Source organism: Eretmochelys imbricata, chromosome 15, assembly GCF_965152235.1.
Source record: "Eretmochelys imbricata isolate rEreImb1 chromosome 15, rEreImb1.hap1, whole genome shotgun sequence".
Classification (NCBI taxonomy): Eukaryota; Metazoa; Chordata; order Testudines; family Cheloniidae; genus Eretmochelys; species Eretmochelys imbricata.
The window spans coordinates 11526945-11552917 of NC_135586.1; the positions used below are offsets into that span (position 1 = coordinate 11526945).

At 43.2% G+C, this 25973-nt stretch overlaps 2 protein-coding genes across 3 annotated transcripts in view; one reads left to right on the forward strand and one right to left on the reverse strand.

Moving 5' to 3' along the window:
- SFI1 (SFI1 centrin binding protein) overlaps positions 1 to 5381 on the forward strand; it is an 81506-nt gene extending 76125 nt beyond the window's left edge. The window contains exon 34 of the mRNA XM_077835262.1: positions 3772 to 5381. Within this exon, the coding sequence (XP_077691388.1) occupies positions 3772 to 3811 (40 nt within the window). The 3' untranslated portion in view covers positions 3812 to 5381. The remainder of the gene's footprint in view (positions 1 to 3771) is intronic.
- PISD (phosphatidylserine decarboxylase) overlaps positions 1 to 22057 on the reverse strand; it is a 40745-nt gene extending 18688 nt beyond the window's left edge. The window contains exons 1-4 of one of the 2 annotated variants that reach the window (XM_077835265.1): positions 21934 to 22057; positions 17170 to 17267; positions 13808 to 13918; positions 5934 to 6109 (exon numbers count right to left, since the gene is read on the reverse strand). In XM_077835265.1, coding sequence (XP_077691391.1) covers positions 5934 to 6109; positions 13808 to 13918; positions 17170 to 17267; positions 21934 to 21983 — 435 coding nt within the window. In that variant the 5' untranslated portion in view covers positions 21984 to 22057. The remainder of the gene's footprint in view (positions 1 to 5933; positions 6110 to 13807; positions 13919 to 17169; positions 17268 to 21933) is intronic. The other variant, XM_077835264.1, reaches the window with a different exon arrangement.
- Positions 22058 to 25973: the final 3916 nt, after the last annotated feature.

A 25973-nucleotide genomic window follows, 5' to 3' on the forward strand; every position in this document is an offset into this window, starting at 1 on the left:
ATGCTGTGGAGTTTAGTATTACTCTCTTCAACAAAACAAGCTCAGCAAAAATGTGAAACTTAAGATAGTTTTGTTTTCAGCTGGATGGATCAGAATGATTATGTGAGATCACCACTAAACCCAGCAGGGCACCAGCCCCCAATCATGATCACCCTACACCCAGCAGTCACTACATCCTTAAATAATACTAAATCCCAGTCCTCTGGCCTGACACTGAATCCGCCCAACCCAGCACCCTGCTAGACAAAGGAAGCTATGTCTATGCATGCTGTAAGGCACAGAAATAAGAGAGGGTTAAACATAAAGCGATCTGTGTTCTTTGTTACCCACACACCCGCCCTGAATAGATAGAAAGTATTAACCCAGCTGCCTATGCATCTTTCTATACTCTTTAATACTACCCACTGATATTGCAAAAAATGTTCGCTTAGTTCATCAGGATTTCTGAGCTGTAATCCTCTTCTCATGTCAAAACAAGCCACAAAACAATTGTCTCTCACATTTATACAGTTTCTAACAGTTTACACCCTAAATCGGGTAAACGTGGTGAACGCCCCTCAGCAGAAAAAATACATTTTACTATAATATAGCAACAACTTATTTCCCTTCCTCACAGTAGGTATATGCATTTCACCTGCAGTTGTTGCTGTTGGCCAAAATAAACCTCTAAAACACTCCTGGAGAACAACTTCTCAGATCCCCAACAGCTGGCTGGCTCGCAGTCTGTCTACTAGATCTGATCTGACTGCTTTTTGCTTTAAGAAAGCAGCACGATGCAGCTGGTCCTCCTGTCCAGCTCATGTTTCAGCCATTCAGACTCCAGGGTGGGAACTGTTAAGGACCTCCCAATATCATCAAAAGCATCTGCATTCCCACAAAGCCCCAGCTCTCTTTTTCCCCTTTAAGAGGAGGAGACAAGGCGGAAAAAACTGAAAGGAAACTAAAAAGGAGGGGGATAAGACTGCATGACAACATAGTCTCTCAGTTCCCCAGATGGCTTCCCAGCAGTGCATTTACAAAACAGCAGACTCATACCAGGGGCTTGGGAGATAGTATCCAGGCCTCTGTTAAATCGCCAACTGAACACATATTAAGATGGTTTAGGCTGAATACCAGGGAAAGTTTCTGACGGTAATGTCTGTTGATCATGGAATAGTCTCCGAAACAACCATATTACTTGGGGAATTTAAAAATTGTACTGGACAAAGCAACAGAAAATGTTCACTACAGAGCAATTCTCCAGACCAGGGATTAAATTTCATACCAGTTGGATAGAAGAGAGCATGTATGTAAAATGATCCAGTTTGGATTTTCTGTTGCTGTTTTCTGACATATTTCCAGAAACGCTGGATGTACATGTTCCCAGCCAAAGAGTACATACAGTTTTATAAAACCCTTCACAACATTCAAATAGATTGCTCAATAGGTGTCTTGTGCAATGAAAGAGACACTGTAGCAAAAACTATCCATTTAAAAAAACAGTGTGAACGTGACATTGAACTCTACAACATCTTAGGACTAGCTGAAAAATGTAGGGGAAATTGTGGGCAACACTTTTGCCACGTCACCCCACCGTTCCCCCTCTCCCTGTTGAAATTTGAACTGTTTTGAAATTTTCTGATCAACACTACAAGAAATCAGAGATTTCTTTTGTATAATTAGACATATGTCCATACAGCACTCAGGCACCAGAAAAAACAGAGAAGGTATGACACATAACAGGACACCTGGTCTAGGGATAAGATTTCACTCTGCACAGGCAGAAGAGCCAGGGTATGGAGTCGCACAGGTGGAGGATTTTTCATGGATTCTTTCTTGGGATATCCTGGTCTGTGATTCAGGATCTCCCATCACAGAAAATACTATTACTACAACACCATGTGCTGCCTTACTAAAATGGTGCCTCACTTGTCCACAAGCAGCACGACAGAATTATCCCTCTGCTACCAACCCATCTCAGTAGGAAACACTGATTTGCAAAAGTGGTGAGCACCCAACAGATTCCTAAACATGAATTTAGGGACCTAACTTTAGGCTTCTATTTTTTAAAGTCTTGGCCTGTGGTATTAAGCTTCCCCCCCAGAAGAGCTGGTTTTCACCCTGTTATTTGCCGCATACAATATCAGATGTCACTATAAACTAGTGCCACCTCCTAAGGTTCACTGGGTTCTCTAAAGCTGTATCTTTACTTGGTTTTTGCCACTCTTACTATGCCACCATTACACAAAAAATAGAATTGCAAAACAAATGAGATAAGAACTGTGGAAGCAAATAAAGGACAGCAGTAAGGAATTCCCCTCTATTTAAACACTCATCTTGTCACACTGTTTATCCAAACTCACTCTTTGGCCAAGGTTTCCTTGTGTAAATTATGCTATCTGTATATCAACAATGCCACAGTATCATCAGAGAAGGAAGTGAGTGGAATTACTCCTGGATACTATATATCCAGGATACTAGGCACACAGAGGCCTTGGCCAGAAAACGTTCTCTGATAGATTTGCGCTTACTGCCTCAAATTCCTTCTTCCACCTGTATGATAAATATCTACCTCTTTCGTTCAGAGCTCTCTGCTTTGCCTCATCTAATTAAACGAAAGCTAATCACACCCTTTAGTAATCACAGAAGAGACATACTAATAAGTTAATCAGTTCAAGCTATAAGCCACATAATGTCTCCAGGAAAGTTATGAAGAAAGGTCCACGCCAGAAACCAAGTGTTCTCTGTTTTCCTGTCATAAATGGAGGCAAGACATTAAAAATTTAAGGCACAATGGGCCTAAATTAAGTTAAATATTGTTTTAGTCCTTCCTCTCCCTCACAAAGATTTTGTAAACTAATATAAATAGGAATATTTTCATGATTTTAAAAATTCACTGAAAAATAGCATATTCACTTTACTGCAGCGATATCCTCGAACAAACCTGTGCTGTGCTAATGCATGAGAACCAGTCACTGAAAATGACTGTCCTACTTTCAATGATGTGCAGCATCAGTGGTGAAAAACACAAATGAGATACATAAAATTTCAGCTTTAAAGAAACTACATGTGGCATACAGCTCTTCCATTCAGGACTGATTTAATGCTTTGATGAAGGATAATCACGAGAAGACGACAAACCCTTGAAGACCATATTTAAGCCTTTGTTTAGTGACAAATATTAATGATACATCCTGTATGAAAGTTTTCAAAATATACTTGAGGCAGAGAGAAGAAATTGCTTCTACCCAGTTTCATTTTTTTATATTCCAACTCTACTTTTTTGCTGATCAAGATGAATCAATATTGACACATTATATATGGTTACATACTAAAATAATTCAAGTAGGAATAATTATTGAGGCACAAGTTATTGCTTATTTTTTAATTTATTTCTGATTGTGCATGAATATATACACTTTGCTAAACAGAATTAAAAACAAAGCTCTTTCACAAGGGACCATATCTACCTGCAGGTTTTCACAGAACCTAGCACAAATAATAAGCATTTTGCCAGTACTGCAGCATTTCAAATGCCTCTCTCCCTCTAAGCTGTCCCCAGGCTCATCCCCTGGCCTTATAAACAAGGAGATAACCCTCCTCTCTCCCTTGCCAAGTTTGTTTCCAGGGATGCCAAAAAATGCAGAAGGGAAATAATGCAAAAACACAAGTCAACAAAAATAGATGCTCCAGTTTCCAGGGAAAGGCACAATATAGCTATTATTTTGTTTCAACCCTTCATTGTTTGTAACACCCTCTTTGAAATCTGAAAATTGTTTCTCCCTTTTCCAGGTATTTCCGGTTTGGCAGCCTTCCCTTCCCCGCTCCATGAAAACATACAATGGAGAGTAAGCCAACAAAGTAAGTATCTGAAAGCAAGTGGGAAAACCTGTCAGTGTGCTGTGTGTGTACCTGCTCACCTGGAATCCTGCTTACACATTTGAAATTCTTTATGCAATTCCTCCCTACACAAATAAATCCTTCAGTACCAGTCTTGTCTAAAGCTACATCTATGCCTGTACCTCAGAACTTAAAAGCAACGCCAAAAAAACACAAGCCAGAGTATTAACACAATGGAATAAAAACAGTTTGGTAAGCAAATATTTCAATTTCACACTTCCAATGGGTTTCTCAACAATGAAAAAAAATTTTTAACTATGAAAAATACTTTAGTGTCCTTTTAAATACGACTACTTCCCGGAAATTTACAAGTCCAATTTATGGTACATAAAGCCACACAATCTTTTACTAGCCCTATTCTAAATAAGTTCAAGCAGTTTGGGAAAGGAAAGCCTCGAGGATAGATTGCAGATAAATCCCTCACAAACTGTTACAGTACAAACTGTTCACATCTGGACTCTTAGGATCAAATCCAATTTGGGTCCCAAGTAAAAGTCAGTTTAGGGATTCCAGTCTAGTCCCTAATATACATATGCCCAAAACACAAAACCACACCAACTGGCCAAGCACTCAGAAATGGAAGAGGAACAGAAGGATGCTACAGGTCAGCTTGAGGCAGAGGAGCATGTTCTGCACTGGCATCAGTCCCTCATTTTCAGAAATGACAAATTTACTCAAAAACAGAGTGGGGCAAATAAAGTAGTTTGTAACTAGCTGCCTGTATGTTTTGCAACAAAACAAACCTAACATATACATAATAAACTGTTTGGTCAATGTGGAACTCTATAATGTATTTAATGTTCTGTACATGATATGACAGTTATATGGGGTTGTGTAATTTTTCTGTTTTTTGCTAAAAATGGGTCATTTACTACAGAACACATCCATGCACCTGATAGTCATACTTCAGTTTCATGACAACTTATAAAGACAAAGTGACAATACTAAAGATCTACAATCATTAGAGTAGAGAAGGAACCACCTTTGAAGGGACAAGCTCTCTTTAATGGTGCTCATGAGCTAGAATCATTAGAGATTAAGGTGATATTGTTCTGCGAGAAAGTTCTCAGAAGGTGTTCACAAGGGATCTAGATAAGAATTGCCTTCATACTAATTCTGAATAGTAGTCACATTTGCATGGTACATTCCCTATCCAAGGATCTCAAAGCTTTTCACAAATATTAATTCAGCCTCAACTTTCTTGTGAGGTAAACAAGAATTACCCACACTTTCACAGTGGAAGAAATGAATGCATAGAGAGATGTGACTTGCAAAAGATCATGCTGCAACTCAGTGGCAGAAGTGAGAATACTACCAATAATTCCTGAATCCTACTCCTATGTTTAGGGGTTAGACAGAGCAATCTCCTTCATGTGCGCTGGAGACACCTATCATCAACTAGGATAATAAACTCATCACAAAATGTTTTTCAATGCTCATATATGTAACTGCAGAATGCCAGTCTGTATCTTTATTCTGTATCATATATACTGTTTGTATTTCCTGTTTTAATAAAAAAATTAGTTGTGGATGGCTTTGGGTGGCTTTTATGCTAGATTTCCATTTCAATACACAACAGTTAGCAAATTTTGAAAGTGCATTAAATCTTCAGATACGCTACAACTCACTAGCATTATAAGAGTACTCCAAGGCTGGGACATGAGAACATTTCTTCTACTGAGCACAAGAACTGAAGTTCCTTTAGAATTGCTGCAAACCCCATGCCTTATGCTCTATGCCAGCCAATCATCTTTTAATTCTATCACTAAGATACAAGTGAAAAAGAAACAGACTTAAACTATCCAAGCTGCATCTGTTACAGCAATTGGTAGAGGAAATGTGTTGGCTGTACTAAGAAATGAGAGACACCTACAGTTCTTAACATGTCATTACATTGGCTTTAGCAAGCAGGACTGGGAGCTGAGGAAAAATGCTTTATGTCTTCTGTCGGTTCTGGTAACAGAACACAATTCAATTTTTCCCTTGTTGAAAGGCAGCAAAAAAGTTTGTAGCAAAATGTGGCATGTGGTACAAACCCATCACAAATATCTTACCTCCCATTTGCTTGCAAGCTTGATCGGTATCTCAATGCCCATTTTCTCCAGCTGCTCCTCCTTGTACTTTTCATATTGTCTGTATCCTGCATATCCCCCACCTGTGGCCACCAGAAAGTGGAAAGGGCGCAGTCGGAATGTTCGCACTACTGGTGCAGTGTGAAGCTTTCTCCTGTCTAACAAGAGGAGGCAGATCTTTAGGAAACAGGACAGCTAAAGAGTAAAGATGAAGTTATAAGGGAGGAAGGTCAGATCAGATGCTGAGAATGTTAGAGAGGACTGTGTGTCACTGTGTATGCATGCTGTCATGTTCCACTGACACACAAAATGCGTACAAGGTCCTGTTACTGAGGATGCACATACATAAAGATGGGTCACTGCTGACCTGTGCCACCAGCAGCCACTTCCTGAAAGCATAACTTGTGATTTAATGCATCGCTGATCCCCAGCCTCCATATCAAAAGACACTCTGGAAATCATGAAAATCTTGTTTTCTCAGATTGTTTGGCTGGGGCCTGATGAAAACAGCACCCATGATGCACAAGGAAAGGAGCTGACAATATTTCCAGTACAAACCCAGATTTTTACTTTAAACAGACAAATCACAAGAAATTAGCTGAAGGCTGACGCTGGCATGATATTGACCAAAACCAGAAGATCATATCCAGAACTCCTCCCGGGATTTTAAATATTCAGTGGAATGGTGAATGTCACCTGACCCCATTTCAAGAAAACATCTTAGATGGGAAGTATACTTGAATTCTAGCAGAAATGTAAAGATGAAGGCTCTTTCCACAGCAGAAGTAGAAGTAGTTCTAACTATAAAAATATTTAAATATGGTTACTGCTTACACAGTTTCCGTCCCAAGCAGGCAGGGATGGCATCAAACTGTATTATACCCCTCCCACTAGGAAGTGGGAATCTATAATACCATTTGGTTAGTACAGTTCTCAGTGATACAATCCTGTCAACACTACTCAGGGAAGCTGCATTGGAACCTTGTAGCTAGCATCAAACACATTTAAGTAAGGTTGTAATTTCATAGACTTTAGAACAAAAGGGATCCTTAGATAATCTAATCTGACCTCCAAGGGCAGCCTTCCCATTGGTGAATTGAACCCCAGTCTCCCTTGTGACAGACAGGGATACTCACCACTAATAAGAAACATAGTTGTTCAACATGCTGTTCCCAGTGTGTGCAGGATGGAAGCATTTAACAAACTGCAACGGCTATGGATGGGGGTTTTTTGTGTGTTTTTTTAAATGTGCTCTTATGTTACTCCACATTTAAATACTCTTTCCAATCTTTCTCCTCTATTTCTCCATCCATTTGATATATGCATTACTGTAATTACTCCTGAGGGCATTCTGTGCCAAAAAATTAAAAATTCTGCATACAAGTTTTTAAAATTCTGCAAAATTCTGCAAATTTTATTTGTCAAATAAATGTGGAGACTCCATTGGGGAGCATGGCACTGGCTGCACAGAGGTGGGAGATCACTGTGCTGCTCCCGCCCCAGGACATGGACTCAGTGGTGAGGCTGAACCCAACCTTGGTACAGCGCAAGGACCAGGCCTGCCCCAGAAACATCCCAGGGCCCTGCCCCTCCGTGCCAGGTTCAGCAAGGCAGGATCCAAGTGTGGAAGAGCTTAGTGTGGGGGAATCTAGGTGTGGATTGTGAGGGGCGGGCAATCTGGGTGCACGTGGCTCAGGGGGGACCTGGGTGCAGGGGGGATTGGATGCACAGGGGCTTGTTGGGGGATTCTGGGTGCAACAGTAATGGAACTGTGCCTGGGGGTCCAGGTGAAGGTGGTTTAGGCTCAGCGGGGGGGAGGAGGGGGAGTGATAGAGCTCGGTAGGGGGGTCTGGGTGTGGGGGGCTTAGAGGGGGGGTTCCAGATGCTGGGGGAGTAGGGCTCAGTGGAATGGAAATCCAGGTGACTTGTCGGGGTGGTCCAGGTGCAAGGGGAGTGGGGCTCAGGGTGTGGGGGGGAGGGGTTGAGTATGAAGGGGTCTGGATGCATGGGGGTCTGGATGGGGAAGCAGCTCCCTTTACAGTGATCCCCCCAGCCCCACAGCTAAGGAGAGATGAGTGCACGAAGCGTGGGGAGAGAGTTTGCAGAACTACAACCGGGGGAGAAATATGGGGGTGGGTCCTCCCCAGCCCAGCCAGGACTAGCAGTTGAGTCTGGCGCAGGTTTGGAGCCACCAGCCGGGTCTTCCTCAGTCCCACCCCTTCCCCACAGTGATTTACCTCTCCGCTGGCTGCCCTGGGCACCTGAAACATACTGCGGGGGGGGGGGGGGGTCGTATGACCACTCTTGTGGCTTCCCTTTGCTTCCCTGTCAGAAAGTCATTTTTCTGTGGGGAAGCAAAGAAATCTGCGGGGAACATTAATTCTGTGCATGCACAGTGGCATAGAATTCCCCCAGGAGTAATTACTCCTCCTGCTGTCCCCCTGCAACACAGTTTGCCTATGCTTCATTTGCTTTTCTGATTCCCTATCTCTGTCTTTGGCTTTGTATTCATTTCCTCTACTCTACCTTTCCTGTAATCTGTCTGCTCTTCACATCATCTATTTTTCATAGCTTCCATTTATATAGCCCCCTGGGTTTCTTTTATGGTTTCCAACTATCTTTTTTTCTACATTTGCCTTCCCTTCTTCAAATAGTCTGTATCTTTTTTCTCCCTTGTCAGCTGGGCACATGGTCCTAGAGATCAATGACTATGAAGTAAGAACACCTAACCTCATACATGAGGATCAGTCACTGATCTAGGCTGGATCATCAGGATTCATGTTAACATGGTACATTGCCCAAGATTGGGCAAGGAACAAACAGCTCCACATCACAGTATTTTAGATTTATTTTCTATCTTTATATATGGGGTCCCTCAAAGAGGTGCTACTTCACCATGGTTAAATATTAGAAGTTTTTACAGTGAATAATCAGCTGCTGGAGACAGAAACAAGGCATTATATACAATTACAGTGTAATATAGCTTTGTTGTTCTCACCATAGAGGTCCCAACCACCATACCTTTCATTATGGCTATATGGTAAGGGGAATCCTGAAACCCTATGGTTAGATGCAGGCAGGGGAGGAGGGGTGTCCCTGAAACTTTTTTTCTCTTGTAGCATTGGGTCACAGTATGGAAAAGGTTGAGAACCACTAATGTCGCTAATTGTTAATTGGCAAGCTCCTCTTGCACAAGAAACAAGCCTTACACATGGAAATGTTTCCATTTTCTGACAAGGAGGATACTTCTATGCTGCACTGTTACAGAGTAACAATGAGAGAGCAATAATAATGAATGCTAATACCAGTACATTACAATAGCAGCACAAAACAAATGAGGGAAAGTGACAGCAGAAAGTTTTCTCCTCTCAAAATCTTTATAACAAAAAAATTTAAAACCCAGGTCTAACAAGCTAATTGGGTATTTTAAAATGTGTTGATAATTCTGACATTCATACTGCAGCCAAGCTGAGATTTCTCAATAATGTACCACATCAAAGAGGCAGCACTAGTGAATAAGAATCACTTGGTTTCAGAAAGAACTACCAAAGGAAAAAATCTATCTGGGTGTGGACAAACTAGATTCAGTGGGGAGTAAGGAAGCACTGCCCAAGAAACAAGGTCTCAGAATCCATTTGCCAAACAACTGGGTATCATGTCCATAGCATTCCTTTAAAGAGTGGATGAACTAGAATTAAAACACAAAGGGCCTGCTCCTGCTCCCACTGAAGTCAACAAATAGCACTGGGCCTTGAGGTTAGGGATCACCTACAAACTAGTACATTATTTAAGAGACGAATATATTGAATCGTTAGGTATCTAAAAAGTACCAAATCCCTTTCTAGCAATGTGGCAACACAATGGTCAGATGGTTTATCAAAATCTGTGAAGTTTTAACCATGAGCAAAAAACAACTAGCCTAGTATGCATCATTTTTGTGCCTGGATGCTCAACTAACCTCCAGTGCTTATACTAAAAAAGGAAACTTATCAAGTTTTTGCCTCACTGAAGTCTTGTTTACTTAATTTCATTTTTATGCATGTAAACTTAAAGTGTACACTGATCAACGTGCCTTAAAATCTGTCTTTACGTATAATTAAGGCTACAACTTTGTCACGAAGGTCACGGAATCTGTGACTTCAGCCCACCGAGGCTGGGAGCTGAAGGGCCCTGCCGCTGCCTGCAGTGGCCGGGAGCTACGGCCCCCAAGCTCCTCGGCCACTGCTGGCAGGGGGTAGTCCATTGCTGCCGGCCGCCGTGGGTGGCAGGGGTTCCTTGCCTCCGGGGGTGGCAGGAACCCACAGCTCCCAGTGATGGGCAGAGGAGACCCTGAAACTCTGAGCCCCCATGGGTGGAGAGGGGCCCCAGAGCTCCCAGCCGGGCCCCCACAGCTTCCCATTTTGTCACAGATATTTTTAGTAGAAGTCAGGGACACATCACGGGCTTCTGTTAATTTTTCTTTATTGCCCATGACCCGTCTGTGACTTTTACTAAAAATATCCATGACAAAATCTTAGCCTTACGTATAATGTACTTAAGAGAAAATAGATTAAATCTTCACTTTGGGATACTCATGCTATGGGAAAAAATAAAGAATGTGGCAAAAAGGTTATGAAGCTCCAGGAAAAAAATTTACATCAAGAGGAAGATATTCAGTAAAGGATGGGGAAAATTTAAAATTGTTACATGTTTGGGGGGAAAAGTCTCATTTATTTATCTCTTTAAATTTATAAAAATATCTATAGCCACCCATCCTGTGCTCTGGTCACCTGCCTTAGTAAATAAATATGAACAACTTCCCATACACAAAAAGATATCCATCGAAGCCCTCTAACACTCAGCTGCCCACCTCCCCTAAAATCAAAGGGAAAAAAAAAATTAAAGGACAGACTTTGCAGTGTGCTCAGAAGTGAACAAATCTAGGCTCTGGTGAAATAAAAGGGTAGCAAGTTCCAAAGTCAAAGCACCTCTCAGAGAAGAGCTCCCTCCTATTTATATCCAGGGACTCCAGCTCAAGAGTCTCTCCTGATTTCAGCTGTGACAGTACAGCATGAGGAGGAAATTCTCCCAGGTAACCAGATCCCAAACCATTTAGAGCTTCATGGGTAAAAATTTAGTACCTTGAATTCCACTTGCTCAAGAGTGACTGGAAGTTTTATCTTTTCCATGCTCCCCAGCACGAGTGCCGATCTTTGGAATGGCTGTGCAACATGCTGTGCCTAAGTCAAGTTATTTTTTCTGGATGAACCTCCATCTCCTCGTAAAGGACAAAATAGGTTTTCAAACTCCAAGGTGACAAGATTGCCAGAATAAGTAACTAATTTCTGCAACGGTGCCACATTCAGTACAGCTGATACTGCCCAGTGACTTCAGCTGAACACCCTGTTCCCTAAAGATATTCAGAGTGACAGGAGCTCAGCAGTGAGCTGAGCAAGGAGCTAAGGAAAGCTTGTGTCTAGGCAGATTTAAACAAGAGGAAACAGCATCTGAATAAGGTTAGGTCTTCATATTAACGTTAGAACTCTGTAAGGACAAGATCAAACTCATAAGTTGTTTCAGACCCCCTTCTAACCTCTTAATTGGGGTCAGCAAACAAGGATAAGTGGAATTTTCCTTCTCTGGACACAGGGCAGGACATAAGACCCTGCTGCAACACTTCCTCCTCCATCACCACACACACAACACACACACCAAAAGTGAACTGTACAGAGCAACAGTGGATTGGGGGTGCTCAAATCCCAAACACTGGGATTTTATTGAACAAGAAAATTGTAGCTGTGTAAATGTTAATAGGTTACTATGGATTCATTTAAAAGAATCGCACCATTCAGAAATGCATACACATCCTTTAGCAAAGGCTATCCTATGGGTTTGGGATAGAACTAGAGATAAAATAAATTCTTTTCCATTGCCAGTGATGCTCACTGCAAATAATCCATATTTTAACTCAACCCATGAGCCAGAGAATTTTAAAAATTGGGAGAGACATCAAAAACATGCATGGTTGACCAGCTGTTCACCAAAGAATTTTTTAAAACTTCTTTAGAAATCAAAATTAACTTTAACTGGCCCACTCTCCTATGGTACCAGTACCTTCAAATTAGGTATTGTTTCTCAACTTTCTAGCAAAGTTGTTTTATATAGAAAGCTAATTTTAATAGAAGCAATGGCTTCTGGATGATTAGGAAGCCCTCCTCAAAAATCTAATTTATATAAATCTTCGCAGACAGCCTTCCTAACAAAAAAAGTCCATATATGACATGCTGGGAAAAGGACCTAGATAGACAAACTACCCTAGAGGAAAGGGGTTTGATCTGGAAAAGAGGACCTGCAACCTCAGTCTTTAGCAAACTAAAACAAAATTTCTTTAAGATACTGTTTCAGAGGTACTTGAGGTACCAGTCAGGTTAAAAATATATGTATAGACTAAACGAGGAGAAATGTTGGAGAAATTGTGGTAGAAAGATTTTATGTATATATGGTGGATAAGTCCAATTATTAGAGGGCACTGGAATGTAATACTGGGTTACAAATAATAAGTTGTTGGATATTTATTACCAAATGATCTTTTTGTAATCCTCCTGTGGCTTCCTTGTAGACCTGATCACACTCAAAGAAAAGAATTAATCTTCCATCTGCTAGTAACTGCTAGACTACTGATAACCTCTCACTGGAAAAAACAGAAAGCGTCCAAAACTAAAGAAAAAAATATGGCAGGTGGTAGTTATCATGAAATTAAGGCAGCAATTACATACCCAGCAAAGTAGACAGAAGACAAATAGATATTTAGATATCTGGTTGCTATTTATTCAATCCTTGGACAAAACAAAAAAAGTATTTCTTCACACAACACATACACTGCCTGTGGCATTCATTGCCAGGGGACACTGTGAAGGCCAAAACTATAACTAGGTTCAAAAAAAGAATGCGATAAGTTCACAGAAGATGGGTCCATCAATGGCTATTAGCCAAGCTGGTCGGAGACGCAACCTCATGCTCCGGTTGTCCCTAAGCCTCTGACTGCCAGTTGCTGGGACTGGACGACAGGATGAATCACCCAATAAATTGCCCTGTTCTGTTCACTCCCTCTGAAGCATCTGGCATTGGCCTCTGTCAGAAGATAGGACAAGAGGCTAGATCAGTACTCTTCACTATTTTTGAAGTGTGGGCCACTTTGGAAAAAAACCTTCAATGTGAGAGCCACATGAGGTGGGGCTGAGGGGTTCGGAGCGTGAGAAGTGGTCCAGGGTAGGGCAGAGGGTGGGGTGCAGGCTCCAGCTGAGGGTGCGGGCTCTGGGGTGGGGCCGGGGATGAGGAGTTTAGGGTGCAGGCAGGCTGCCTTGGGGCTGGGGCCAGAGAACTCCCCCCAGCCCTCTCCCTGCCGGCAGCAGCTAGCTCTGGGGAAGGGGCTCTTTCTTCCCTCTGCTGGCAGGCAGCATGGGAGCTCTGGGGGAAAAGGCCCTCTCTCCCCCAGACCAACAGGCAGCACAGGAGTTCCGGGGCCGAGGGAGAGGCCCACAGTAGTCCTGCAAGGCTCAACTTGCTCCCCTCCACAGTTCCCGCCCACTCCTACCCCTCTCCTCTCCAGGTCCCTACTGCATAGCCCTTTAGAGCTGCTGCGTGGCTATTTGTAGCCTGCTGCGCGGCCACGCAGCTTAGAGGGAATTTAGGGAGCTGCACTTAGGGTCAATGGGAGCCGCCACTGGCTCGCAGGCCTTGCAATGAAAAACACTGGGCTAGATGGACTATTGGTCTGACCCAGTATGGCCATTCTTATATTTTTCTCATGTACATTCACCTGCAGAAAAACCAGCACACCTGTCCAATATTTTTAAATATTAATGTTTGATACTTGCCTGGTTTGATAAATAGGAGTAGAGTCAGTAGTCTCACTGAATTTAATAAAATCACCAGAAACAACACATCTTGGATGGTGCTAAGAGGCTCACTCTGTAATATGGTGACACCTTGTTAATGAGAGATTTGATTATATTACTCCTTGATGTTTGTCTAAACACAATAAAAAAGCTCACAGTTATAATGATCATCATTTAGTTTCTGATATTTACATGGCAAGAATTTATCAAACTTCTTAAATAAACAGTTATATGAAAATGAACTGTAATATTTGCCCTCAAAGTGAGAGGGCCATGCCCAGCATAACTATGAGGGTAAACATTATTCTGTACATGCCACTGCGTCTTAAGCCTTGCTCCAGCTACATGGAAAATTATGCTGGATTTCAACATTGCTCTGGAAAGGCAACGGTCCCTCCCTTAGCCCTGCCCTGATTCCCAAGTTCAGAGTAGTTCAGGCTACAAATAACGTGGAGTTCTAAGCAACTTTATGTTGTCTTTAATCCTTCCACTTGTTTCATAGCTATCACATGGCTGAAATTTGACTTCAAGGTCACAATTTATGTCCTGTCTTGAGGGAGGTATGTTTTAAAAAAAACAAAACAAAAAAAAAACCAAAAAACAGATTTTAGCCTGCTAACCTATCTGCTAAGCTCTGCTGCTTTTCTTCATATTATTCACGATATGTTAAGCCTGATGTCCCCATACTAAATCATTCATTTCACAGCGCAAAACTCAGAACTATCCTCTCAGAAGGTTTCGTATTGATAAACCATGCCATTTTAACTGTCAGATTTATTATCTACGATTATGCTATTACACAGAGCTCAGTCTGCATCCATACATACTCCTTCATCTTCACAATTTCTGTCCAGCAAGAGCTGCAAGATAGACAGATCTGGCTTGGTTCTTGGGCCACAGACTTTTTGCCACAGGTACTCACAAGCAATTAGCTATCAAAGCAGGTCAGAACAAATCATGAAACCAGTCTATAGAAAGATGAGACTTGCTCATTAATGACCCAACATCATTCCAAGTCTCTTACAAAATGCTGACTCAATTACTTTGACTGGTTCTAAAACGGGTATCAAAAGAACAGCAGTTCTGAGCTTCAGTATTTGCGGAAACAGGACATTGCCAATACCAGCCCTTTAAAAATTTTCTAGAGTACACTTAATGGCCCAGTATTAGTAATTTAAAAGGAAATGTATTCTAGAGCAAAGGCTTAGGAGCTAGGAAGGTACTGTGTAATAAGAATGATTCAGACATTAGCTTGTTGTTTGATTTGCGTATCTTAATTTCCTTGTGCTTCAAACAACCCAACTGGAAAAAGAGGTAAATCTGGAACACCTGGTTCCTATAGCTTTATGGTTAGTGCTCCATCCTGCTATGCAGCTATACGTTGGAGGCCCAGCCTCCCTCTCACCAAGATGAAAAGCACTGCAGTGAACCACACAGCTCCGGGGAAAGAGAGGGAGTTCCTTGCATTAAACAACAGTATAATCGCTGGTAGATTAAAAAGTACCATCAATGAGTTCCAAAGGAAGTGCAATTGATACTTGAAATGATTTTGAAATTGCCTGTGATAAGTTATGAATATTATGTGTTGACCTGATTATTGTGATGTCTACTGTATGGTTATAACTTAATTCAATAACAGTATTGTTAGGGAGACTGTAGATCCTGAAATGCGCTTCCCAGCAAACATTTAAGAGACAATGCAAGAGCCATTCACTTTCATGCTCTGGCTTGACCCCTTCCACAGCTCACCAACCTGGTTTTGGGGTAGCCGGTCAAAGCCTGTGAGCAGACAGAACAAAGAACTTTGTCTAGATTTAAAGAGGCAATCCCTCAAAGGACAGAGGAAGAGCTAAGGTGAACTCAGTTTTCAGAGGTTCAGAGTCTGGAATAAATAAGCCTGCCTAGGACTCTAGCTAACATGGACACGGGTGTAGACCTTTTGTTGTTTTAAAATCCTCTCTCTTGTGTGATGCTTTGTCCCTCCTGTTAATATTAAACAATACTTCAGTTTGACAAGTCTGGTTGGTCACTATTCACCACTGGTCACAAGCTCCCAAACAAAGGAATTGCAGGTACTGAACCCAGCCAGAGCTGCTTGGGTAAGCATGGCTGATGCACAATATCATACCCTAGGACCCGGTTTAAGATTGGGAGAATCACAAGATTCTACTCAGAGAGAGGTAAGGGTTAGAGAACCAAGACCTAAGTTGGCTGCATTCACAGGCCAGAGAGGGGTAAGAAGTGCAGCTAGCTCTGTAACTGTGACTACCATCCTCAGATGGAAAGGAAGGCAGCTATGATGCAAAGCTTTGAGGATCATAGGGACTAAAGAGTGCAAAAAACAACTCAAAAGAAAAACCACATGCTACAGTCAAGATTTCCAGGTAACTAAAATACCTTCAACTCCACCCCAACAAAAGTATTTCTAGTTTCTGGGGAAACATCCCCCTGCATGGTTGAAAATGAGATCAATTCTGCTTTTCCTGCTTTAGCAGAGGTTGAGCAGTGTTCTGGAGAAACCTCTCTTGAATAGCTGTTTGCAGTGCTGTTGTAGCCGTGTTGGTCCCAGGATATTAGAATTGCTGTCATTTCAATCTATTCCTCCACAGGTAATGGCAGATATGGGTCAATAAAAAGGAAGCTGTTTCCCATGATTGGGGAAGCTTACAATAGAGGTCCAGACTATTTGTCTGAAACACTCTTGCTTCTTAAGTTAAAAATTCTCCTTCCCTAGTATTAGCCAATATGAGGTCAATCAAAGTTTTATCTACCTTCCGCACAGACAGTTTCTACAGTGAGAAGTGGAGATTTGCCAGTTTTATGAGAGGAAATACGCTGGAAACACAGGCACTGATTCCAAGAGCAATATACACACAATATTCCAAGTATGTATATACCAATTACATCCCTATTTAAAGTAATAGGGAAAAAGAGATTCTATTACTACCAATTCACCTTCATTTAATATTTCTTCCTTCCACATACTAATGTAATACTTTGTGTTGCTATAGTACCTTCTAGCCAAAGATTTCAAAGAACTTCACAAAGAATTAAGCCTTATCAAAACTCCTATGAGATGGGTAAATATTCTCTTTTTACAGATAGGAACACAGAGGCACATAGAGTGAAGTGATTTTTGCAAGGTTACACAGTAAGTTCATGGTACAGACAGAAACTGAATGCAGTCTCTTGACTCAGTCTTTTGCTTTATTCACTAGGCCATCGTACCCCCAACAAGACTTACCTATTTGTAATCACCTATTACTTCAGCTTTGAACTGCTGTATTTGGAGATAGCACCTGCAACTGAAAAAATATAGGAGAAAAAGATCCCTCACATACCAGTGAAAAAGGTTCTGAAAGGTGGCTGTTTCCAGATGACCAGAGTCTTCCTCAGAGAGAGGTTCTTCCGCCAGGAGAAACTACAGTCAGTCAGCACACTATATATAACACAAAGAGACAGGTGTCTAAATATGTACATATTTTACCATGTAAGTGTATATAATTAAACAAATACATCTAGATAAGCTGTATATTCAGAAGCAGACCCACAAATAAATTAATTATCTCAAAGATCATCATGAAATTCCTACTGAACCCATTACCTCCTAGCCTACTCTAACAGTTTTTCACCAACTTCTCTCACAAGATTTGGGTTATTTAAATGTTTAATCCAGTTTATCTTGATTTTTTTTCCCTTTCAAAGTATCAGTCCTCCTACAGAGATTCGCCCTTTGAGGGAGGTATTGTGTGTGGATCTCTGGTCCATCCTTCCCAGTACAATTTATTAATGGCTTCATATCACACACACACACATTATATTATATTTTATATATATATATATATATACATAAATATATATACATAAATATATATATATATATATATATATATATATATATATATATATTAGTTCCAATTCTACCATGTTTGTGACTGTGAATACAATTTGCTTCATATCATGTTCTTATTTGCAATGCTATTTGGGGCAAGATTTATTCCAGTTAAGATTTTACAATATTCTGTTACAGTTAGTTCACTTTTTAAATTCTGATGTCATCTTCTGTTTTATATACTGCCTGGGCCCAGATTTTCTACAGCCTGTTTGCAAAGTTCTGTCTCTCTCTTTTGTTTTTTTTTAAAAACAGAGAATTAGCGTTGGTGAGAGGAGCTGGATGAGTGCCCTGGAACCCAATTCTTCCCCTACCAGATACCAATAGCTCCTTCTGAAGTTAATAAGAGTTTATTTGTATCATGCCAGAGAGAGAACATGGGCTCTGGAGACTTGCCAACATGCATCAACTTTGATCTGGAGGGAAAGTTTACAATGGAGAAAGGAGTTCAGTCACCATGGTCAATTCAAATGGCCTCTTGCCAACTTTGTTGGTAGACTCTGTAGTGTGACCATTTGGCCCCAGAAACATTTCATCTCAAACAGGTCAGTAAACAGCTGTCATAAGGGAACTTCTTTCAGTGACAACTCATTTGATGCAGACTCAAATGTAGAGGTTAGAGGGTCCATGTCTATTATGGGTCTTGTGAAACATCTTGTCCCTTTATTTTTAGAATCACTCTATGAACTATCTAGAGCTTAGATTCTGCATCTCTTTCCCTGTCACTTGGTGAATTCTGGAACCATGATGCCAAGTGGCTCTGCCACTCTGAACACACACAGTGAAGCTCTTAACAAGCCAGCACCGTGAGGAGCTTCTCTCAAGAATTACACATTTAAAACTTACAGTTTAAGCTTTTCCACAACTATGCATCTGAAGAGGAGACATCTGAGAAGGGGAACAGGAGAAATATGCCTGTTCAAAGTCAGTGAATAAACATGTTCCTGAAGCTTGGTCCCACCATATGCTGCCACTGGATGGGACTACAGGCCCAAGTTATTAGAAAATGAAAGCGAAGTGTTCTAGTGGTGAGATGGACAGAGCTCTCGCAGAAGCTCATACAACCTACTCATCCAGTGAATGTGGGTGCCATGAGTGATATGTCTTAGCAGCTCTCTCTCTGAGATCTGTGTGTTCTTCTGGTTTGACAACACACTGAATTCAAAAGTGTCTTACTACACTACAAGGCACTGCACAATCTACAGTCATTTGATTGCGTAAGTTGTCATTTCCTTATGTGCATGTCACAGTCTGATCGATGGAGGTCTCATAACTGTCTGACTTTAGGACAGAGTCCTACACATTTATAGACTTTACACTTAGGACACACTCTCCTTTATTAAAATTCTCCAAAGGGCACCCAAGAATAGGCTCTCTCTTGTTCCACACTGATTGTGTGTAAACTGAGGCCATGTCTATACAACAGGTGCTACAATAGCACAGCCATAGTGCCATAGACCATATCTACACTACAGTGCCACAGATATTGTGTTGGAGCTGTGCCGTGATAGTTGAGCAGTGTAGCCTCCTACATCAATGGAAGGCGGTTTTCCGCCAGTGCAGTCAATCAACTTCTCCAAAAGGTGATACCTAGGTTGACAAAACCCTTCTTCCGTCGACCTAGCCACGCCTACCTTGGGGCTTAGGTCAACCTCATTGCAGTGCTCATGGTGCCAAATTTTCACACACCTGAGCAACATAGCTAGGTGAATCAACATTTACAATGTAGATTTGGCCATAGTGTAGCCACTTTGTTGGAAAATATTTTCCTTATAAGTTTAAGGTTTACTATGAGTTAGTGGTTACATAAGCATTCCTTTATTAGTCCCAAAGGCCACTTGGTGTTCGTTACATCCAAAGTACAGATATAAGGATATACTGCTATATTCTATAACCCACAACAGTACAGTTATAAATACTGGCCAAAACACTTACAACAGATTCAGGCCCAGGAGACACCTTCTTACCATCGTGTGACCCAGAGGGGTAAGGAAAAACTCTGACGACAGCCCCTAAAAACCTTGCTTTTTATACACTAAGTGACCCTGTTAATATCTACAAACTCAAACATTTAAATGTATGACTATTTATCCTCATTCCACTATAACAAAATATAAAGGAAAGGCGTGGGGCATTTAAGAATCACATAGCAATCGTGTGATCCAGTCAAGAGAACTGTGGACTGGGACTCAGAAATCCTGGGCTCTATTCCTGGCCCTGCTATTGGTCTGCTGGATGACTTAGCCAAGTCACTTTAACCTCTCTCTGTCTCTGTTTCCCCCATTTGTAAAATGGGGATAACAACATTTCCTTCCTCAAAGTTCTTTGAAATATGCTGATAAAAAATTATGAGTTAAGAGCTTGGTATTATCACCATTACCTGGCCATAGCAGCATCTCATGGCAAATCTACATGGTAACAGCCTCAATGACCACTAACTCCTAACAACAACATTTTTCTGTTAAAAACCAAACAAACAAACAAACAAACAAAAACAAAAAACCCCTAGGAAATTCACCAACAGAAAGCTTCATTAACTCAGAGTTACGGTTGCCCTTTGGTATCTCATACCTTAGCAGAACACAGAATTCAGCAAAACTCAACCTTCTGAAAACCAGGAAATGAAAAGTTAAGGTATATATTCACACAACTGCAACTCTACCATCTTTGAGTAATGCTCCGATACATCCATAGCACATACTTGCACTCAGCTCCTGTTCAGTATAGTGCAAAAGCAATCTATAGCTGTCCCACACTCAAACTAGCCTACTCCACAAGAAGCATACCACATGCCTTATGCACATGCAATCTAACACTATGCTTTCACTTGTCCGCCATTAAACCCACAGTCCACACTCATCTCCCATCTAACTGCTGACACCCCATAACAAGAACACTCCTGTGCCCTGCCAATTACACAAGCTACTCAAGGCAGGGAAGTGCTGAATCTCTCAAGGTACACAGGCACCTCTTTCCTTGGATCACATACACTAGGCTCAGGGAAAGGGGCTTACACACACCCTAGGGGGTACAGCCCCCCAAACGGCCTCATATAATAAAGCAGAGCTGCCAAGCTGCTCCACATAATCCCTCCACCATTCATACAGGGAATGCAGCTGGAGTCCATGTAAGGGCGACTGCTAGATCCCAGAAAACAGAGTTGGGGTTTTGCTTAACTCTGAATTGCCTCATTTTTACAAGTTTGAGTTTTGCTGAACTCTATGTTCTGGTCTGGAAGGGCATAATGAGGCAAACTTAACTGTAGGTTAAGGAAGGTTTTTTGGTCAGTAAATCAGTCTTGTCACTTTGCCCTCAGTAACTAGAGCCTATGTATCTGTCTATCCTCGATAACCTGAAGCATAGCAATGAACACACGTGTTCAGACTCTCACTCCCAATGTACCTGAACTGAGAGGGGCTGTCTGTTTGGAAGGAGATGAACGAGGGAGGCTGAGTTCAGATCCCTTCTGCCCTCCCTGACCCTAGCTGAGGAACATGTGTGTGTGTGTGTGGGGGGGTGCCCAGCCCCAGCCCCGCTGCCCTCCCTGACGGACGTGTGGGGGGGGGAAGGAGGGTGCCCAGCCCCAGCCCCGCTGCCCTCCCTGACCCTAGCTAAGGGATGTGTGTATGTGTGTGTGTGTCGGGGGGGGGTGCCCAGCCCCAGTCCCCCCTGACCCTAGCTGAGGGACGTGTGTGTGGAGGGGGTGCCCAGCCCCGCTGCCCTCCCTAACCCTAGCTGAGGGACGTGTGTGTGGAGGGGGGGGGTGCCCAGCCCCGCTGCCCTCCCTAACCCTAGCTGAGGGACATGTGTGTGTGTGGGGGGGGGGGGTGCCCCTCTGCCCTCCCTGACCCTAGCTAAGGGCCGTGTGTGGGGGGGGTGCCCATCCCCAGCCCCGCTGCCCTCCCTGACCCTAGCTGAGGGCCGTGTGTGTGTGGGGAGAGGTGCCCACCCCTGTATCCTCAGCAGCTTTAGGGGCGGGCGGGTTCAGAGCCGGTCTCCACTCTCCCCACAGCGATAAGTGCTGGGGTCTCCCAGGTGACAGCTGAGGAGGGGGCCGGGGAGTGAAGGCAAGGACCCGCCTCCGGCTGCTGGAGGACAGGCTGGGACGGTTCTCCGTGCCCCCCATGCCCTGCCCTGCCCTGCCGCAGGAGGCGGGCGCCCACCAGCCTGTCTCCTCTCAGAGCGTCCGCCCCAGCCGGCCCCTCCCCCCTACCTGCTCCTCCGCAGCGCAGCCCCGCACATTCGCTCCACGGACGCCGCCATCTTGCCGCGAACTACCGCCGGCCCGGCTCTCCGGGAGGGCAGGGGGCGGGGCCGTGTTCGCCCCGCCCCGCCCCCTGGCGGCGGCCTGTGGGAGCGCAGCCGCGGCCGCGAACCGGGGGGCCGAAAGCTGGCGGGGCTGTCCGTACAACGTGCGGTGCAGGGAGCAGGGCTGGGCTGGCGTCGGGCAGAGAGAAGGGCTGGGGTTGTAAGTCTGCCCCTACCTAGGAGGGGGCAGCAGTCTCTCTGCATGCAGGGCCCAGGAACAGTTTGCCTTTCCCTGACCTCTCTTAGCTCTCTCCTACAGTCGCAGGCCATTTTGCAAACTCTTCTTAGGGCTCAGAACCACCCTGCACCCTTCCGGTAAATATTAGCCTCGTTGTACCAAAAATGGGGCAGAAAGGGGCTATAATTGACATGAGATCATGTAGCAAGTGAGCGGCAGAGCTGGGACGAGAACCCGCAAGTCCAGCTGCCCTATCACCTTAGCCTGTTTGCTCCTGTGAAACGTAATGTTATCCTAAATTTGTGATTAATATTTTTCCCTTGGCCAAGCTTAAACAGCAATTAGCATAATTTCATTTCCAGTCTCTCTTTTTTTTCACATCACAAACAAAGAGCTGCAGAACTAAACATCTGTATAAGCAGCTTAAAGGAAGCTGCATTTCCCCCCCAGCTCCCTGCATCTTCACTATTACAGGACTAATATCTGCAGTGAAAATACCTCTGATCTCGGTCTTCTTTAAACCTGGGGAGCCAAATGCAGCCCTAGCCTCGGAGGTATGACTTTACTAGGAACAGCAGTCATTAGCACCACAGCTGAATTAGGCCCAGGGTGTCATAAAGGTGCAAGTACATTTTAAATTGTCTGTAAAAGTACCATGCAATATGGGCCGAGTTGATCCAGTCCCTTAAAGTGAGCAGTTACGTCAGGAATCAATTTGGCGAAGGGTGACCAGATAGCAAGTTTGAAAAATTGGGGTTAGGGGAGAGAAAATAGGAGCCTATATAAGAAAAAGGCCCAAAAATTGGGACTATCCCTATAAAATGGGGACATCTGGTCACCCTAATTTGGCCTAATATGTATCTCCCATATGTTATTTCTCTAAAGTACAGACTATTATATTGAATCTTTCTTAAAAGGTCCCCTTTCTTCAGCTCCTATTACTACTACTATTATTGTTAGGAGATACAGTACCTATACTATATACTATAACTTTCTCCACCTTACAGGGCTGGGGGAAAATCCCATCCCTTCCTGGAGAGCTGGTCTGAGGAGGCCGGGGAAGCAGACTGAAGTAGGTGAGTAATGCTAAGATTAAAGTTAGCCATCACATGGGACTTTAAAACAAACAAACCAAAAAAACCTGCATGTGAAAACTTGCTTCATGCCTGTGTTGAGGCAGCTGAAATAAGGATAATACAAGATGTAAGTCAGAGAGATGGGTGTGAGGGATTTGGAGTTGCCTGTAATAATGAATGAATATTATGTGTTGACTTGATAATTGTGATGCCTAGTGCGTGTATATATTGAATTAATGCAATAGCAGGATTGTCAGGAAGGACACCCAGGAAAGGTGTGGTGGTGGATACATATCTCTTAACCAACATGTGAGAGACAATCCAAAAGCCATTAATTTTGATGCCATAATTCATCCCTTTGGACCTGCCACACAGGTTGTGGCAGGAGTGACTCAGGCCCTGTGAAGGAGGATGGGAATCAAAAGATCCAAGAGGATTAGGAGACACGCACTTGCTCAAGGAGTGTACAGGTGTCATGGAGTCCCTGGGTGATGCTCTGGAACTGCTCCCTACGAAGCCAGGCAGGACTCTGGGGAAGTCTCCTTTCTGTGAGCAGCCTGTCTGCAGGACACAAAGCTTACACAGCTTCCACTTTCCTGGGTCTGACCTCGGAGCATTCAGCATCCTCTGCCCCTCCGTGCGCTTCCCACAGCGAGTCCACTCAGGCGGGGTCCTGGGGAAGCCAGAGAGTCCTGCACCCCAACTCCGCAGTCAGACGTGACTCTCAGCCAGTCAGTAACACAGAAGGTTTATTAGACGACCGCAACATGGTCTAAAACAGGGCTTGTAGGTGCAGAGAACCGGACCCCTCAGCTGGGTCCATTTTGGGGGGCAGTGAGCCAGACAACCAGGTCTGCCCTTCACTCCATGTCCCAGCAGCCCCAAACTGAAACTCCCTTCAGCCCCTCCTCCTCTGGGCTTTGTTCCTTTCCCGGGCCAGGTGGTCACCTGATTCCTTTGTTCTCCAACTCTTTAGCTCTCACCTTGCAGGGGGGAAGGGCCCAGGCCATCAGTTGCCAGGAAGCAGGGTGTCGGCCATCCTCTGTGTCCAGACTCCTGCACACACATGCCCTCTAGGGCTCTGCAGTGATTATACACCCTTACCCCACCACCTAGATACTTAAGAACTGCATAGGGGAAACTGAGGCACCCCCACCATATTTGGAGGAAACATTAAGAACAGCCCCACTTCGTCACAACAGGTTTCTGAGATGGACACCCAGCCTCCAACAGTTATGATTCTCAGTAAAATAGATGTGTGCGTAGACCTCTTGTTTTAAAATCCTCTCTCTCTTGTGATATTTTCTTCATACTGTTAAGATTAAACAACACTTTGGGTTAGGAAGGGTGCCTGGTCCCTGTATTCACTGCTGGGTATGAGCTTCTAAAGAGCAGTTTCCACACATTGTGAGCCTAGGCAGACCTGTTCTGGTAGGTATAGTCAATACATGGGACACTACGGGCCAGGGCCCCACTCTCAGAGTGGTAAAAACCACATGATTCTACCTTAGAGGTAAAGATGGGAGATCTGAGACTAGGAAGAGACCCGAGAGAATTCAGAGGTGGAGCTAGCCTTGTAACCATGACCATGGGAAAAGTTACAAGGCAACAAATGCAGTATAGTATGTGTCTTGGGAGCTTCTAAGAACAGAGAAAGGAGCAGTGTAGTCCCAACGTAGAAGTGCAAAAGAAATAAGTGGGGAATGTGGAATGGGAGGAACACTGGGAAAATGAATGAATATAAGAGGGAGTGTATTAGGTGGGAAGGAGGGAAGTGTGCTGGGAAAGTTGGGAAAGGTGAGGGTTGGGTCACTGCAGGAAAAAAACCAGCATCACTAGTAGAAAAAAACTAGCACCACCATGACGCTAGGGATTTAGCCTTCTTTCTCCAGAACACAGGAACTGGAGTATATGTGCCCTACCCTGCCAGTGAATAGGAAAGGATATTGAAGAAATCCCTATTAGCAATAGCTTATGCACCAGCTCAGTTACGTGACAATGAGTGATTACACCTCTGTAGAAACTCTGTTTTTAATGTAGGCATGATGGCCTAGTGTGCAAATAATAGGGCTAATCATATGCCCTCTCGAATGACTAATAGGTAACCCTTCATTCTAAGTGCTCAGGGAAGGGAGAATACATAATACAGGGAAACCTAGATTTGGATGACATTCATAGTATAACATGAAACAGCAAGAGACAAGAAAGTAAGTAAAAGCAACTGCTCTGGCCTGAAGGCCCAGGTAGGCACAAGGAAATCACTTTTGCCCAGATTTCAAAAGTAAATTAGGAGCCTAAATTTCAAAGTCAATTAGGAGCCTAATCACACTTAACAATTAGATTGACTAGCTACATCACACAAAGCTGTAAAAAATTTCATGCCCTGACTGCCATAGTTATGTTGACCTAACCCCTATGAAGACAGCTAGGTGGATCGAAGAATTTTTCCATCAACATAGCTATCGCCACTCAGAGAGCTGGGCTAACTACATTGATGGATAGGGTTTTTCCATCAATGCAGGAAGTATTTACAGTATAGGGCTATGGGGGCACAGGAACAGTGCCGCTGCTGAGGTTATATAGCGGCTGTCATGTAGACATAACCTAAATCTCTTTGAGAATCTGAGCCTTTTTGATTATTAGTTATTTGTAACTATATAGCAGGTATAAACATTTAAAAAAAAAAACACC